Raw genomic sequence first — 18,045 nt, 5'->3', positions numbered from 1 at the left:
AATTTCGAAAAAATGCCCTGGAGAAGTTTCTCAAGGATTTCTTTAACGCTTTTGGGGCCGGAGGGGTAAAATATGACCCTGACGATGAAACCGAGCATAAGAAACGTGTTCGAGGCCAGCGAGGTTGCGACAGTGACAAAACATTCCAGTTCCAAAAGGTTTAAGGAATTGGAGATTATTGAAAGCTTTTCTTAAGAACTCCTTAAATCAATTAAGCTGAAATTTTAACATTTTATCCAGCCAACCTTGATAAGTAATCAATCAAAATATAAGATTCGTTCCGTTCCTCAGATATATTTTTAGAAAACTTTCGGCCTCACTCCAGATAATCGAGTCTGACCTATGTTTTGTTATTTTTCTTCAATTCAAGCATACAGTTCTATTTATATCTAAGAAGTAATTTTCCAGTTCCATTCAATATTCGAGGCAAGTTAAACATCTCACATCCCAATACCAACCACAAGTTTAATACCCGTTCTTAAACAACTCAACTATCCCAACCAATAAATCGATTCCAACCGAAAGCTTTCATTTTCTCAACATCCGTTTCCGCCTACCTCTCTGCTTTCTCCCCATCCAGAATCGGACGACTCGCCGGGAATGTACCTCCGGGATGACTTTCTCGGTCGGCCCACGGAACTACGTGCCCCGACGGCGGAACGTGCCGCCCTTTTCCTCGATCTGGCCCTGTCCGGCCGGGCGCAGGGCAGCAGTAATTTCGAACCGGCACTAATTTATACGCTGCACGTCTACCAGTACAGTTTGTCTGGCAAACGGGGAGGTAAGTCCGAGCCAAACTCGATCCAAAGTTCAATAAAACACAATTTTATGGTCTTGCAGACGTAGTTAATTTGGGTTCTTCATTGTGATTCTATTTTTTTTTCGTTCTTTCTTCTGTGCCATTATGGTAGTGGAAGGTGGCCGAAGTCGATTGCATCTAATCGATCTTGGAGGCTGTGCCAATCGGAGTGGGGGACTTCCGCTGTCTGGAATTGGGAATGTGCTGCTGGCGATTCTCAGTGGTCAGAAACATCCACCCAACAGAGACCATCCGTTGACGCCGCTGCTACGGGATTGCTTGGCTCCGTTGACCTGTCACGTGGCGATTGTTGCCCATGTGGCCCACTCTCAGGTAAGGTATAACGTGGTTTGTTCATATGGACGATGCATGAAGGCATATTCAATTCCAGTCACATACCGACACGTTAACGACGATCCAGTTGGCCTCCCGTATTCATCGGCTTCGTCGGCGGAAACCTCGACATCATTTGTTTGCCGGGAGGGCGGCAGAACTTGCAGGGTCCTCTGGTCATCAATCAGGGGGTTCTTCAGAAGGCCCCGATCCATCCAGTTCTGATTTTTCCCAGGATACCGTAATCTATGTAGGTCCATGTGATGACGCAACCGATGGTGAACATCCACCGGTCTACCTGCCAAGTCTCAACTCTGGTGACAACCGCTGTGCCATGAATAAAGTCCTTAAAGGTTCAGCGGCGGAGAAACCCACCTCAACTCCCACAGCCTCACCACAGAAAAAGAAAACTTCTTCCACATCCAAGCGTAAGAGCGACACCCTTCCCCATCCCGGGAGAATTAGTTTGTTCAAACCCGATTCTTACCTCCTTACAGCTCAAAATCCTGCCCCAGCACCGATCCCCACTCGTACCGATAGTCTTAAGAGGAATCAAACGTACAATCAACAATCCGTCGCTGCGGGACCAGAGCTGGTGGCCAGTGCCATCCAGATCGCTTCCCAGCATGCCTCTCCTAAAATTGTTGCCGGAGCCTTCAAACACGTAACCGGGGTTAGTAGAGGCTCTAACATCCCTACACCCAAGGGTTCACCCATGAGACGTCCCATTCCTGCTGCGACTTCTGCTTCAGCAACTGCTACTCGCGAAAGTCCAGCTCGACAACTCGGTGAAGAAAAGTGGATCGATGGTCCTCGGGTTTCGAAATCCAAGGTTCATGAAGCTCGGCATCTATTGAGAGAGATTAACCACGTCAAGAGTCATGAAACCTGGATTGATGGACCTAAAACAGCCAATGCGACTCAGGCGTTCCTTCCCCCGTCAGCGCACAGCAATCAGAGCTATGGTTTTATGGATAACCACAAGAAGTCCATGATCCGACAATGGGTTGAGAATCAATCTATGCAGCTTTTGCAGCAATCCGTCTCGGCCAACAATTCTCCAGTGCACAGTAGACACCACAGTTACAACCCACCACGATTCAAACCAAGTAAATCAGACGAAGACGGATTCGTTCTCGAACTAGAACATCAAGAAGAGCTGGTGAATCCAATTGCGTTCCGTGGATTCACCGCTACCAGTGGTGTCGTCAACAGTTCCGAATGCCACGTTCGAACAGGCCTAAAGCAAGCTTACAGCTTGGACAACCCGGATTTACAGCAGAATGCCAGCATACCTGTGTACGCCACGGTAACACCTTCCGCCGCTAAGGCCACCACAGCAAATGCTTCCAGTGCCACTGTCCCTTGTCCGAATCCAGCACCAGCAACGGCCGTCACCGACAATCAATCGGAGAAATCCCATCCACCTTCGTCGCATGCAAGTGAGAAACCCGTTAGTAAGCACGGCGACAGCCAGGAAGAAGAAGACCAGGACAGTGGACCGTCGGAAGTTCCACCAGCACTGCCACTAATGAACCCTCTGGGTTCACGGGAAATCTCCCACGAAAGCATCCATCATCTGTGTTCGCGGCACGTATCGCGAGACAACATGAGCGTCCACAGTCAGCATAGTTACAATGCCGGCATGATGGACTGTGGACTGCAGGTCACGGAAGACGACATCGCTAGGACTATGGGAGGGTGAGTATAGGGTGTTGTGGGATGTTGTTTGGATGCGTTAGATTACACCGACCGATTTGTTTCGTTTACAGGGAGCATCCTCTGAGTGCGCTGAGTCACGGAGACGTATCCGTTGTATCGAGCTTCAATGTCGCTGGAGATGCCTTCAGTGATTGCGTCATCGGTGATAGCATGCGGTAAGCCTCGACCATCATGGGATCCCCTTCGAGCTTGTCTATCTAACTTCTATTTCACAGAAACCAATTCGACCAACTTGCCCGATTGCGAGAAATCTTCACCTCTCAGCTAGCAATGGCCGAGGTGACTCCAGCCTTCCGTCTAGGTGACACCGGTAGTGTCTACAGTGAACCTGCCTATCGCTTCAACACTGGAGCCGCCAGCGTTTGCAGCGAACCAGCGTACCGTCCACCGAGTCCTCGCTGCCGTGACTGCCGACAATCGCTTTCCCTCTCCCGAACTCCCAGTCAGTGTTCTCTACCTAGCCTAACAGGAATCGTTGCGATAGCCGGAATGGAACAGTATGCTTCCCTTCGACATCCCGACGGTGCTTCGGATCCCAATCTGCCAAAACTAGGAGAAAACAACGAAGAACCTCTGGACCCCGAGGAACACATCCGAGAGAACCCTCTAGCAGACCTCGACGAACAGGAAGCTCTCAAAGAAAGTACCTCTCTCCTGCCCCAGCAAACCCTTCCAACCCTTCCACTGCTCCCACTTTCCACACCGGAAGCCTACGACAGCGGCCACGACTCCACCCCACGAACTTCCAAACATTCCGGCATTTCTCGACGGGCGGAAAGTGGCTACCATAGTGTTGGGACCGTTCGTGACAGCGACGAAAGCAGCTTCGGGTCGGCTGCATCCCGTGCCAATCAGAAATCCAAGAAACGAAACCGCCACGACAAATCTCTCTGCCACTGGCTGCGGAATCCCTTCAACTGTACCTATCCGGACACGGAGGGCGACGTGAGTGACTTCTAGGGGTTGCCGTCGGACGAGGTGAACGATTGTAGCTAAGTAGCTTAATTCGGTTATATGTGTATGTGTAGCATTCTTTGAGTTTCGCGTTGTCTGTTGAGAAATCAGGATAGTTTGCTTGGTGTGCGTCCCCCTCCCGGGAGGTGGGGTTAATGTTTGCAAGACAATAAACGAAATCGCAGCTTTCTCCGTTTTTGCGCGATCGCCAGCCCTCTGTCCGGACGAAGAATTTTCGAAGAACCATCGACTATAAGACTAAAACTATTTTATAACCGTAAGAAGCTGCTGTAAGAGAATGCCGAACGCAAGTGATTGTTGTTTAAGTTTCGAAGGAAATCAGTGGTGCATTTCGGGACTAAGAAGCTATTTGTACAGTAAACAATTTTATAGACTATATTATACTTATAACGGTATAGGGATAGAATTATACACAACCCGATTAGAGAACTATGAAGCCTACGCATCTAATACTTACTGAAGTCATCGTTGCTCCGTAATGTTTATCGACAGCCTGTCTTTAACCGTGTATGCACAGACAAACAGACGTAACTCTTAAAGGAAATTCATCAAAAACTTTTGCCCGGTGTCTTTTTCATGAGCACACTGCCACCTGTTGGTATTACCGTGCGAGACACTGTCGGCCATGATGGATTTCGAATTGACGTTTGCTAACACGCACACTACAACACAAATCGCCTGCAATTTTCATTTGCATCACTCAGCAACGTGTACACTGGCAAATGTCAAAGCGATCAAGCACTAGCGCCTCTGGTGGAAGGATCGCGCAAATCAAATGAAATTTGAATTAATCGTTAAATGCATATGCCAAACCGTTTTGAAGAGTGTTACGTCTGTTTGTCTGTGGTGTATGTGTGCTGCTCTACTGCGCTATTCTCATGTTACCTTGATAACAATTTCGGATCGGATAAGTGCTTGGCCGGGATCTGTTGAAGTAATTTCGTTTTTATTTGTAAATGTTTTTTTTTTCAGCTCGATCCAGGTTGTTTTGTAAAATATCACCTCTTACAAATAGGTCATTACACTGCTACCTGACCGCATTTAGTCATTCTACATCTACATGCCTGGAGCGAAAATACTGTAATGCACATTTTGGTTCAACAAGGGAAAGGGAATGAAATTCTCGATTATGGTCGCGATCATAGAATGCTCTCTCAAACCCATTATCAGCGAAAAAAAAACCGTGTGATAAATTGAGACCCAGTTTTCCTCCGACCATCTCGGAAATGGATTATCACCAAGTTGAGCAAGTTGTGTGGTCGTGATCTGACATAGCAATTCCACCGGACGCTTGGGTCAGCATCAGTGATTGAAAAGGTGAACCGTTTTTGTATTTCTCGTACACTTAGTGTACAGGAAAGGCTACATAAGGAAAGGAACATAAGGATGTTTTCGATCACCTGGCAATCATTTCACTCATTTATCCATAACTCAGTTCAGAAGCATAATATTGAAATAAAATGTTCGGCAAACTTGTAGATAAGTGTTTTTCCTAAAATTATCACCAGGGACGCCATATCCTAACTCTCATATATGCGGCGTGACAGCGTAAGTACCACCTACTCATACTAAACGATCGAAAAATCCGATCGTTTAGTATGAGTGGGCAGTACTAACACTTTTACGCCGTAAATGTAAGAGTTAGAATATGGCGTCTTTGGTATTAATTGTTGGAAAAACAATAATCTACAAGTACAGGGTGCGGCAGGAAAAAATGTGAAAAATTCAAGGCACTATTACACGCTAAATATGGGATATACAGGGTGTTAGGTTCCTGAGTGCAAACTTTTTAAAGGGTGATAGAGGACCATAAATGGAGAAAAAAAATGTTCTACGCATATGGTCAAATCTCAACCGTTACGTAGTTATTGAACTTCCCATGTTTATGACTCTTATTGCCTTAACTGGCAATAACTTGAAAATGGTCAAACTTATCGAAGTTTTTTTACCCTTATTCGAAAGATTATTGAATTTTCTAACAAATGGCATCTTTGAATCGATTGGTTTAGTTAAATAACTAAGTTTTCTAGAGCAAAATAGCTAAAAATAGTGTATTTTTATTGGTTTTTGTCAATTATCTTTGAAACATGCGTAATAAATTAAAATTCTTTCTTTAGCAAAGTTGTGCCCCCTATTACACTCTACAATTCGTTTTTTGACACCAAACTTCTAGCTCTTATCGTTTTGTTGCAATTTTGATTTAAATGTGCGGCACAATGCGCAAAAAAGTGCTTTCCATGACAGTTGCAAATTTATGATCTGAAATGCGATGTTAAAATCGACTTTGCAACAAAACGATAAGAGCTAGAAGTTTGGTGTCAAAGAACGAATTGTAGAGTGTAACAGGGGCCGCAACTTTGCCAAAGAAAGAATTTTAATTTATTACGCATGTTTCAAAGATAATTGACAAAAACCAATAAGAATACACTATTTTTAGCTATTTTGCTCTAGAAAACTTAGTTATTTAACTAAACCAATCGATTTAAAGATGCCATTTGTTAGAAAATTCAATAATCTTTCGAATAAGGGTAAAAAAACTTCGATAAGTTTGACCATTTTCAAGTTATTGCCAGTTAAGACAATAAGAGTCATAAACATGGGAAGTTCAATAACTACGTAACGGTTGAGATTTGACCATATGCGTAGAACATTTTTTTTCTCCATTTATGGTCCTCTATCACCCTTTAAAAAGTTTGCACTCAGGAACCTAACACCCTGTATATGACTATTTTTTCATGGCAGTGTATCAGTCAATGTCTATATTCTGGCACTGAAAAATAAAAATGAACATATTTGATGTTTAACATGTGATAATGTTAGCCTAATAAGCGGGTATCAATAAACTGCGCGCCCAATGGTCATCTAACAAAATGACAATAACAGTAAAAAAAATAGCTTAAATTCGATGAACAACCAGACCACATGATCCAGAGCCATGTAGTTTCACATACTAGATGAAATAAGTACATATATTTGATGATAATGTAGAGATAATTAAAAATTTTGTTTTATCAATTACGAAATTTAGCGACCTGTGTACTTTTCTGCGGTTTGAAAATTCTGATTGCCTTTAGCTTCAGGCGCCGCCCTCTAAAGGTTAGTGACCAAAATCGGAAAATTTTCAATTAACTTTTCAGAAAACTAGCCTATTAGAGATCATGAAACGTTGAAACATAGATTGGTTAACGTCAAATGGACGAAAACGAGGTTTGAAGTTGAAAAACACTTTCGCATTTTTTCCTGCCGCATACTGTATGCCGAACATCACATTTTAATATTAGGCTTCTGAATTGAGTTATAGACAAATGAGTCAAATGATTGCCAGATGATCGAAAACATCCTTAAGTTCTCTCCAAAAACGATTTTTCGATGGAAAGTTTGGAGTATCAAGTCATGTAAGCCAATCAACTCAGATCGACGAATTCAGATGATGTATGTTTTTGTGTATGTATGTATGTTTTTTACATCTAGGACTCCAAAAATCTTCTAATGACGCAAAATTACATGTATTTTTCGAAGTGTGTAGCTCTGATTTTACTTTGCAACTCGAAGCGTCATTCTCGCAGTAACCATCGACCAACCGACTTTTAGCTTGCCTATCTCCATCAGCTTGTTTGTAGCAGCGTCCACCTGTAAGCGAATGGTAGGTGCCTGCAAACGCTTTGCTTAACCGAATTTGCACCGGATCATCTAGCTTACACTGCTCGGTTAGTGTAAATCTCAGTTCCTCTTCTGTCGTGATCTCATCCAGATCCACGGGTCAAGCGATGACTCGATCACCGCCACCTGCACACTTCGAAAAATACATGTAATTTTGCGTCATTTAACGCCGACATATTGCAGCGAGTAGAATGACGGAATAATACGTTAGTTTCAAATGTATATTTACGTTCGCTCTTAAAATTACAAGAGGCGATCGGCAATAAAAAAAAATACACGCCATGACGTAAACATAAACTTTTACGGCATGGCGTGCATTTTTAGGTTATGTTCACTGAGGAATTTCTCTGGTTTTTATCTATTCAATAATAATTCCCAACTCTACTCACTTGATCCGATGCAGATTTGCCAGCAGAACCGAGCAGAACTAGCAGCAAACACTCACTTATAATATAAATAACTAGTTTATATGTGGACGCAGTAGCGCCCGTGGCCAGCGTTTTTTTTTATATTAACGGTTCATGTGTTATTCGTGCTTGTAGATTTTAAATAAAAAAGCATTACATTTTTCTACGTTTTGAATAGAGTTTTTTTATTTGGTGAATTCAATGAAACACCTGAAAAACTTCGGTGAAGTCACCGGACAAACAAATAGGACTACATATCTTTGTTATTTCCTGCAACTGTTTCATTCGGTTGTCTAAGAGTGACAGATTCTTTTTTGCATTAAAAAATCAAAATTGTCAAAGTATGTTGTCTGTGTTTTTTTTTCATCAAATGCTGTGTCTGGTTGTCTAAGGTTGTCACTGGTTTTGTTCTCTGCATCTGATAGTTAAAAAGAATTTAATCGTCAAATATTAAAAAAAAAACTAAAATTTTCAACGCCTTTTTCATCAATGCTGTATCTGGTTGTCACTGGTTTTGTTCTCTGAAGAATGAAAGTGTCAAATATTTTTAAAAATCAAAATTTTCAACGTCTGTTGTCTGTGATTTTTTTTTCATCAAATGCTGTGTCTGGTTGTCTAAGATTGTCACTGGTTTTGTTCTCTGCATCTGATAGTAAAAAATAATTGAAGTGTCGAATAATAGAAATACACAAGAACTCCAATGGCGCTGTAGTCACTTTTCTCATTTAATTATTTTAATAACTTTAATTGCAATAACTTACTATTTTTAAGAGGCCATCTTGTAGAGGACCTTTTGTTTTGGTAAACAAACTTAACTTGACACTTCTAGTACCGCTGCTGACGCTGTAAGGGCGTGGCAAACTAGATGTTAGTCACATGAATAGTCGCGACATTGGACTTCTGTGGCTAGTTATTCTACTTGTCGAATATTCCAAAAAAAATCAAAATTAAAGTTCAAGTCTGTTGTCTGTAATTTTTTTTCGTCAAATGCTGTGTCTGGTTGTCTAAGATTGTCACTGGTTTTGTTCTCTGCATCTGATAGTGAAAAAGAATTTAATTGTCAAATATTTGAAAAAAATCAAAATTTTCAACGTCTGTTGTCTGTGTTTTTTTTTTCATCAAATGCTGTGTCTGGTTGCCTAAGATTGTTACTGGTTTTGTTCTCTGCATCTGAAAGTCAAAAAGAATTTTATTGTTAAATATTAAAAAAAAAAATCAAAATTGTCAACGTCTGTTGTCTGTGATTTGTTTTTTCATCAAATCCTGTTTCTGGTTGTCTAAGGTTGTCACTGGTTTTGTTCCCGCCTCTGATAGTAAAAAAAAAATGATTTGCCAAATATTTTATTTTTTGTGATAATTTCCCCGTGTGCTGCGTCTGGTTGGCTAGTCACCGGACAGACAAACAGGGCTATTATATATATATATATATATATATGAGATCCTTCACAAATAATTTCCACTAGCGGCATAAGCATTCCCGCTACTTCCATTCACTGAAACCAATCACGGTTTTATTCCGCCAGATTGCCCGATTTTCTTCTTGTCATCCTCTGGGAATTTCTACCAGTTTCACTAGATTAAGTTAAAATACACTTCTGAGTAAAACACATTAGGAAAACACTTAGTTCAATGGTGATAATAAGCTTTTTAGCTTCAGTATGTAACAAAAACACTGCCGCATCAACTTGAAAACATTTCCACTTTCTGTGGATCCACCGAAGGTGATGATTTCTTCACTGCTCTGCCAATTTCCTAACGCACCATGTATTCCGATCTACTAGTTCGTCTAATTTAAAACAAAATTGAAATAGATTCGCAAAAAATGATCAAACGAAACTGAACAACAAACACGGGAACCAAGACTGGGAATCAATTTGACGTTTGACGCGCGCATCGCTGTTTGTGTTTAAGGCCCCTTAGCGTGTCATCGCAAAATGGCTTCTTCAAAATCATTGACCGAAATCAAATTTACACAACATTGCACCAATACATGTTTGTAAAAAATCGACACTTATCTTATTCTATAAAATAATCAATTTCACGCGAGATATTCGGCATAAAAATGTATTTACACTACTTCAAATACAAGCCTCTTTCCAAGTAATCACAATTACTAAGCATTAGTTCACTCGAAAGTAGAAATTTTTAACGATTTGTTTCGACCGCACTAAAATGTGGTTGGCGGTGTTTACCACCCACCGCAGTACTAACGACGACGGCGGCAGCGCGGTGATGTCTTTTGGCGCGCACAATCATCGATCATTGCACGCAGTGATGTCGATCCTGCTGGCCAAAGCATCAATGAAATTGATCGAAATCAATAAAAAAAATCCAGTCAAACTCATTGGTTATGCGTCATAAAATCAAACATAATTTGTGGGGTGATTATTTTTTAACTTTTTTACCACAATTGTTAGTGAAATAAGCAAAGCATTATAATTTACGAAATCTTCACCAAGAGGTCCGACAGTACTGCTGTTGCAGCAAACATAAACAGTGAGAGAGCGTACCAAAATAATTCGATCATTTCTAGCTTGTTACATAAAAAATCTAACATTTTTCGTGAGATTTGGATATGTTCCTTGTTATTCATTGAAGTAGAGTAGTTTACTGCTACTTTCAGTTGCTTTCAAAGGATTCATATTCTCGAAATGTTTACATTGGAGGTACCGAGACAAAGAGGTGCTATTTTTGTTTGTTTGTTTATGGAATTGGTATAGAAAGGCTACACAACTACTATCGTGCTTGATGATTGTTTGGAATAAGAATCAAATAAGAAGAGCAAAATTTGAGCTGACACGCTAAGGGGCCTTAAGGTGAATATATAACGAAGCCACCCCTCAAATTGTCAAGATCACAAATCTGAGGAACCAAAAGACGGATTGCGCTGAAAATTTGATCGATTGGTGACCCGCTGGTGGTGACCAATCGATCAACTTTTCATCGCACACCAACCCTCGGTTCTTCAGATTTGTGCTTTTGAATATTCGAGGTGTGGCTTCGTTATATATTCACCTTAAAGACGTGTAATTTTATATCATTTCAAACTGAAAATTGAGGCATTCCCTACAGAAAACAGTTATTGTAACGTAAAACATTGTGCGTGTGCCAAAATTTTAATGGTAATGACGAAACATCACCTCTTTTTGAAAACGATATATGAAAGCATTCGATAAGACACAAAAATGAGTCACATTTTATCTTACGGCACATGACATTACGTCATTTATAAAAAAATATGTCAATTGTATTGCGACATTTGCACCCATTTAGACTCGACCGAAATTCATTATCATCACAGTCGAATTTCGCACACGACTTCGCAGCGGCAGGAATACACAAGTTCGGTTGAGTTCATGACAGGGGCGTCGGATGCACAAAAGGTAAACAAAATAAGTTTGATTAGTATGAAATTTCGCTGGGAAATGATGATTCAGTGGATTCTCAAATTATCAAAGTAGTCTAAACATTAATGAGAAACCCAATATTATTCAGATTTTTTTGGTGTGTGTGAAAAGGCGCTGACGTTAACGTCGCTGCCCTGGGACTGCGCGACGAGCTCCCGGTAAGCTGCATCTTTCTTTAGCTCGAAGATCAAATTGCGCCAATTTTATTTTGTAACCTTTAGCACGAATTTCATGCGGGAATCCGCGATGTCTGCTTAAAATTCAGGTTGGCGATCTTAACCCACAAGCGATCGCTCTGTTGTATTTTGTACAACACGTTGAAAAAATCTCGCTTTTTGTACTCAGCATTAGCGTGGTGTTGACGCAGGTAGTCAACTGCGCTAGTTACTTACCTTATCGATCAGACTAAGGCCGGGGTGGCCTCTGCTGTGTATAGTAGCCGTCTCCATTCCACTCGGTCCATGGCTGTTTGTCTCCAGTTCCGCACTCTGCGTAGGGTCCGCAGATCGTCCTCCACTTGGTCGACCCACCTAGCTCGCTGCGCTCCACGTCTTCTTGTACCGGTCGGATGACTCTCGAGAACCATTTTAGTCGGGTTGCTATCCGACATCCTGATGACGTGACCCGCCCACCGTAGCCACCCGATTTTCGCGGAGTGGAAGATGGTTGGTTCTCTCAGCAGCTGATGCAGCTCGTGGTCCATTCGCGTTTTCCAAGTCCCGTCTTCCATCTGCACTACGCCGTAGATGGTACGAACACCTTCCGTTCGAAAACTCCATGAGCGCGTTGGTCTTCTGCACGTAGGGTCCATGTTTCGTGCTCATAGAGGACTACCAGGTCTAATCAGCGTTTTGTAGATGGTTAACTTCGTGTTATGGCGAACATTATTCGATCGTAGAGTTCTGCGGTGTCCAAAGTAAGCACGATTTCCTGCCACAATGAGCCTCTGAATTTCTCTGCTGGTGTCGTTGTCGGCGGTCACCAGTGAGCCCAAGTACACGAATTCTTCAACCGCCTCGATTTCATCACCGTCGATATAAATTCGGGGTGGTGGGCGCGCTGATTCCTCCCTGGAACCCTTTGCCATCATGTACTTTGTCTTCGACACATTAATGACTAATCCGATTCGTCTGGCTCCACTCTTTAGACGGATTTTCCGACCAAATTCCAATTTAGTCGTTTCCGCCATCGTCTCAAATTTACGAGCAATAACATCAATATCATCAACGAAACCAAGCAGCTGAACGGACTTCGTGAAAATCGCTCCAATCGTGTTTATCCCCGCTATCCTTATAACACCATCTAAAGCAATGTTGAACATCAAGCACGAAAGACCATCACCTTGCCGTAACCCTCTGCGAGATTTAAAGGGACTTGAGAGTGTCCCTGATACTCGAACTACGCACATCACTCGATCCATCGTCGCCTTGATTAACCGTATCAGTTTATCCGGGAATCCGTATTCGTGCATAATCTGCCATAGATGTTCTCGATCGATTGTATCATACGCCGATTTGAAATCGATGAACAAGTGATGTGTGAGCACGTTGTATTCGCGGCATTTCTGCAACACCTGGCGGATGGCGAACATCTGGTCCGTTGTAGCGCGTTAACCCATAAATCCAGCCTGATATTGCCCCACGAACTCTCTTGCAATCGGTGATAGACGGCGGCATAAAATTTGAGAGAGTATTTTGTAGGCAGCGCTCAGTAGTGTGATCGCGCGGTAGTTCCCGCAATCCAACTTGTCGCCCTTTTTGTAGATGGGACACACGATACCTTCCATCCATTCCTCCGGTAATACTTCCTCCTCCCAAATCTTGGTAATGACCCAGTGTAGTGCTCTCACCAGTGCTTCTCCACCGTATTTTAGAAGCTCGCTTGGTAGTTGATCTGCTATAGCGGCTTTGTTGTTTTTCAACCGGCCAACCTCCTCCTCAATCTCTTCGAGGTCAGGGGCCATTCTCGCCCATGCTGCATTCTTCTCGTTTTTCAACTGTTCACATTCGCCGTCGTACCAGTCGTTTCTGTGATTCGGAGTCGCGAAGCCTAGTGCTGTAGCCGAGGTACTACCTATGGCAGATTGGATGTCCCTCCAGCCATCTTCAAGTGTAGCTGCGCCAAGCTGCTCTTCCGTTGGTAGGACCACTACTGGTAGCTGCTGCGCGTAGTCTTGAGCCATTTCTGGCAGTGGACGTTGATGATGCTGTAGTTGAAGAAACGGCCTTTAACTCTTAACATGCACATCCTTGCGTTGTTCGGCTGCCACCTGATCACACGTTGTTGCATCTTGTCCAACACTATAAATCCTGTTCCCAGTTCATTGGTGGCGCCACAGCTTTGGTAGAAGGTAGTCGCTTGATGAACGCTTTTTCACACTTTCTGTCCAGTTCACGATGTCGAAGTTACTGGGATGTAGTTCGTCGTAGACTATCCTGTCACATCCTGCGAAACCTAGTGACTTGCAATTCCATGTTCCAAGTTTCCAATCGTAGACCTTATTTCGTCGCGTGGGTCTTTGCCGATTGCATCGAGTCGTATTTTCTCCTATGTTATTCGCAATGGGGATTTTTACGGGTGGCTTATTGGGCCTACGCCAACACTCTTGTGTCGCCGGAGGGCCATCGTGCCAGTTCTGTTTAACGTCCCAACCAACACTGGGACGACCACGCTGATTTGGCTACCACCTTGGATCTAGCAGGGTGCAGCATTTCTTACTCAGCCGCTGGATGCCAGAACAGACGCTGTTTGAGCCGCACCTTCTTGGTGAACAGACGCTCGGGTCGTACCTCCTCAATCTAGCTGAAGTCAGAAAAACAACAGTGCCCAGGCTGCACTACCAGCTAAGCACACAATTCTTAGCTGGCGGTCTTTGTCTTCGCTTGACCCGTGGAAGTATGTGGTAGGAACTGGTGAGGACCAGAGCTATGTTGGACGCTCTCCTTATCGACTCACCGTTTTGCAGCAAATTGCAGATTGCGACTTACAATTAAAAAATCGCTCTCTCTCTCTCTAGGAGCTCTCTCGCTCTAAAACCATGCAATATGGATATATTGAGTTTGAAGAAGATGTCCAGAGTCCAAAAATGGTGACCAGAATATTCAATACGACGGCCAACACTTCAAGATGGCGGCTATTTTAAGTAGTATTAGGCTCTAAATAAAGTTATGCAATATGGGGGCATACCGTGTACCCCGTTGGTTTGAATAACACCTCTGGCAAACCAACTCGTTTTATTTTTAATTTGAACTTCTAGTAACCCAATGCGTTTCGTTTCACCTTGTTCCATGAGCAAAATGATGTTTGGACCACTTTTAGTTTGAACGATGTGTTTTTCATCGTCCATGATGTTCTATAGTTTCGAGCAATCGGTACTGACGTGCGCTACTTAAAAATCATTAAGCAGATGATCCGTTAGGACCTTTAAGATTTTCTTTCACAGTATTTCTGGAGGTTTTGCTGTTTTGATAAAACACATCGAGAAAACTTAACGTATTTCCAACCACCCGAGTCGTGATTCAACTAACAAGCCAGCAGCAACAATCCAAATTGAGTTATTACTCAGATTCAAGAACCGGAAAACCCACCATCAATCAACATGTTCCCTTGTCCTGGTCATATTCTGCCAGTTTTATTTGGGTTGAACATTTCAATCTGATTCGTTTCCGGTGCGACTGAACTCCACGCTTCCGGGTCAATTCCTGTTTGTAAATTATTCGAATATTATATTGATCATATGCACACGTACGTACGCCGAGACATATGTACAGAGTAAAAATCACAACCACCTTCTGCTCCATCGCCCACTTGATATAGTGGCATAAATCTGTTGAATCGAATTATTTAAATCCAATCAATTCATAGCAAACATAATATTGATTTGCGCGTCAAAGTGCATTCAAACCCAGAAAAAAAAATCGTGATGAAAAATCAATCCAAACGCTCGACACAGAATGCCAATTTGGCTCATTTCCGCTCGGAATCGCTTCTTTTCGGATCCAACCGCCGCGTCGTCATTGCGTTGTTGACTGTAATTAATCAGACGCAGTAGGGGGTCGTTCCATGCCAAATAGGTCAATGTTGAAAAAGGTAAGCTTTTTTGAAGATTTTTAAGACTGGATGGGTATTAGGCCGTCCCTTATTTTGCAAAAATTGGAAATGTTATAAGTTCGTTAGTGGAAAATGATCATTTTAGCTAAATTTGAAGTCCGTATCTCGTGGCTAAGTGATCCCTCAAGGGGCCTAAAGTTGTCAAAAATGGTATGGGACCAAAAAAACATGGAATTTTTTTCGACGAAAAAAATACGCTATTCTACTAAAACCGGTGATTTTAGGACCCTTAAGGGCCAAAAACGTGCTTAGAATTGCGATATCTCAACTCGTTTTGAGTTATTGAGAAAAATAGGGTAGGTTTCCTTCGGAATCTAAAAAAATGGTCAAAAATGCTGATTTTTTGGTTGCTTTTTGTCAATAACTCGGAAACGAGTAGAGATATTGCAAATCTAAGCACATTTTTGGCCCTTTACGATCCTAAAATCACCGGTTTTAGTAGAATAGCGTATTTTTTTCGTCGAAAAAAATTTCATGTATTTTGGTCCCATACCATGTTTGACAACTTTAGGCCCCTTGAGGGACCACTTAGCCTTGAGATACGGACTTCAAATTTTGACACGATCATTTTTTAGCTAAAGTTGTCATTTTCCACTAACGAACTAATAACATTTCTATTTTTTGCAAAATTAAGGGACGGCCTAGTGGGTATCGAAGATTTTGAAATCCAACATGTAATTCCAAGGTATATATACATACCAACGAAAAATATTGTAATATCTTATTTTCTTATTTTTCATTTCATATTTTGAACTCTAAATATTTGACTGTTGTCAAAATTTCAAACCATGCAAAGTAATTGTGGGAAATACTTAAACAATTGCTTTTTATCTAATCGTTGACATGTGGATATATTTGAAAGAAACATAAGTTGGTATAGAAAAGCTAATTTTTTCATTAATTTTTTGAAAATAAATTTGGCATGGTTGTGGAGCGGACCTGGTGTGGTGGTTAGAACACATGACTATCATGCCGAGGACCTGGGATCGAATCCCACTCCCGACAGACTCACTAAAAGGTGGGTTCTTCCTTCGGAAGGGAAGTAAAGCGTGGGTCCCGAGATGAACTAGCCTAGGGTTAAAAATCTCGTTAATACAGAAAAAAAATTGGCATGGAACAACTCAATACCCGTGCGTACCGAGTTGGAAACTGAACCCAATTTCTTCGAACTGACCGATTGGGCCATTTTTCGGAAATGGAATAATAATCGACCCCACCCGGCGGACGACCGGCTGGACAGAAATAACCGTCGAGCAAAAGTTCAATTTAATTGAGAAGAAAAATCATGCCGCCAGGACAGGAACAATTGTTTTCGGTTAACGCACGCACCGCCTGCCAGAAGCGATTAACGAAAAATATTGTTCGGCTTGTTCGGGCCCGTGAAATATGAAAGTAAAAAAAAAGTCCGAATTATGCTTTTTTCCCATCAGGCTTTGGACATGGCGCGCCGATGAATGGAAATCGATAGCGCCAATGTTTTATTCGCGGAAAATCCCGACCTGCGACTCATTCCCTCCCGAGCCAGCTCCTGGAGTGATTCCCAGACCAGAAACCCAGTCGCGTTTATATTGATATTATACGCAGAAAAAAAAAACGCGGCACACAAAAAAAAACAAAAGGGCTGAAATATGGATGAAGCTTTTATCGAAATCGACTGGTAGAGTAATAACGAGATCGATTGAGCCAGCAACAAAAAATAGCCAACTAAAAAAAACGGACAACCATTCAACAGAACAGAAATCGGTATCGCTATCGATGAGTGTAGTATGTGTGCTACCGCCAATCATCACCTACCAAATTGTTTTTTCTCTCCCTTTTTATTACAAGCAGTATGAACGGAATTATTATATACAGACGTATGAAATATTATTATTGCTATTATATGATTATACAACATTATTATTAGCGAAAACCGAACGTACCAATGGGCAGCGAAAAAGAACCATGCGGTCACTATTATAATGAAACAATGGAAAAAAGGCAATTTTTAAACAAAGCTGAATGGCGTTATTGTTCAATTAAAGCGTCCGTATCCGAAATCCCATCTGATTAATGTAAACAGCAAGATACAGGTAAGTTTTTCGGCGAATGTTTTGATGTTGACTTGATGTGCGGAAAAAATATGGAGTGTAGGTTGAAATAGATCAGAACTGATCGAGAATTTTCGAAAGGCGAACGATTTTCAGGTAAGAGTGATGTGGAAGCGATTGTGGAATGCAGGATCAAAATCGCACGACAATTTGGAGGTGAGAAAATCAGTTTTCACGGTTAAGTAAGGGAACATCCATAAATTACGGCATGGTTTTAGGGAGAAAGGGGGGGGGGGTCAGCAAAGTGTGACAATCCATACAAAAACTTCAGAGGTCTCATACATTACCAAAAGTGTGACATAGGGGAGAGGGGGTTGAAAATGCGCAATTTTTGCGTGACGTAATTTATGGACGCTCCCTGAACGATCAATGTGCTGACACATTTAATATTGAACGACTCTTATTAGGGGCCGTCCATATACCACGTGGACAGCTTGGAGGGGGGAGGGGGTTAGCGAAAAGTCCACGCTTGTCCACGGAGAGGGGGGTGGGGGGTGGGGGTTCGTCAAATGTCCACGTGGACAACATTAGCATATAAATTA

The 18,045-nt window shown here is 42.1% G+C and overlaps 1 protein-coding gene across 2 annotated transcripts; it reads left to right on the top strand.

Moving 5' to 3' along the window:
• Positions 1-469: 469 nt before the first annotated feature.
• On the top strand, positions 470-8,580 carry LOC109419910 (kinesin-like protein GA13060). Of its 2 annotated transcripts, XM_029853037.2 has the most exons (6): positions 470-781; positions 912-1,132; positions 1,191-1,560; positions 1,630-2,833; positions 2,905-3,009; positions 3,070-8,580. In XM_029853037.2, exons 1-6 carry the CDS (start codon positions 601-603, stop codon positions 3,812-3,814), a joined length of 2,826 nt encoding a protein of 941 aa, XP_029708897.1. In that variant the 5' UTR covers positions 470-600; the 3' UTR covers positions 3,815-8,580. The 2 variants fall into 2 exon arrangements, with proteins under 2 accessions (XP_029708897.1, XP_029708896.1); XM_029853036.2 differs by having other exon boundaries at positions 1,191-2,833.
• Positions 8,581-18,045: the final 9,465 nt, after the last annotated feature.

This window comes from Aedes albopictus, chromosome 2, assembly GCF_035046485.1.
Source record: "Aedes albopictus strain Foshan chromosome 2, AalbF5, whole genome shotgun sequence".
In the NCBI taxonomy this organism is placed as follows: domain Eukaryota; kingdom Metazoa; phylum Arthropoda; class Insecta; order Diptera; family Culicidae; genus Aedes; species Aedes albopictus.
The sequence above is the reverse complement of the archived record's forward strand: the minus strand, read 5'-3'. Positions and strand labels throughout refer to the sequence as shown.

Excerpts from the sequence above, each read along its gene's own strand:
- LOC109419910 (XM_029853036.2), top strand. The coding sequence starts at position 601 with ATGTACCTCCGGGATGACTTTCTCGGTCGGCCCACGGAACTACGTGCC. Across the intron at positions 782-911 it reads TTTGTCTGGCAAACGGGGAG|TGGAAGGTGGCCGAAGTCGA; the intron begins GTAAGTCCGAGC and ends CCATTATGGTAG. Across the intron at positions 2,834-2,904 it reads ATCGCTAGGACTATGGGAGG|GGAGCATCCTCTGAGTGCGC; the intron begins GTGAGTATAGGG and ends TTTCGTTTACAG.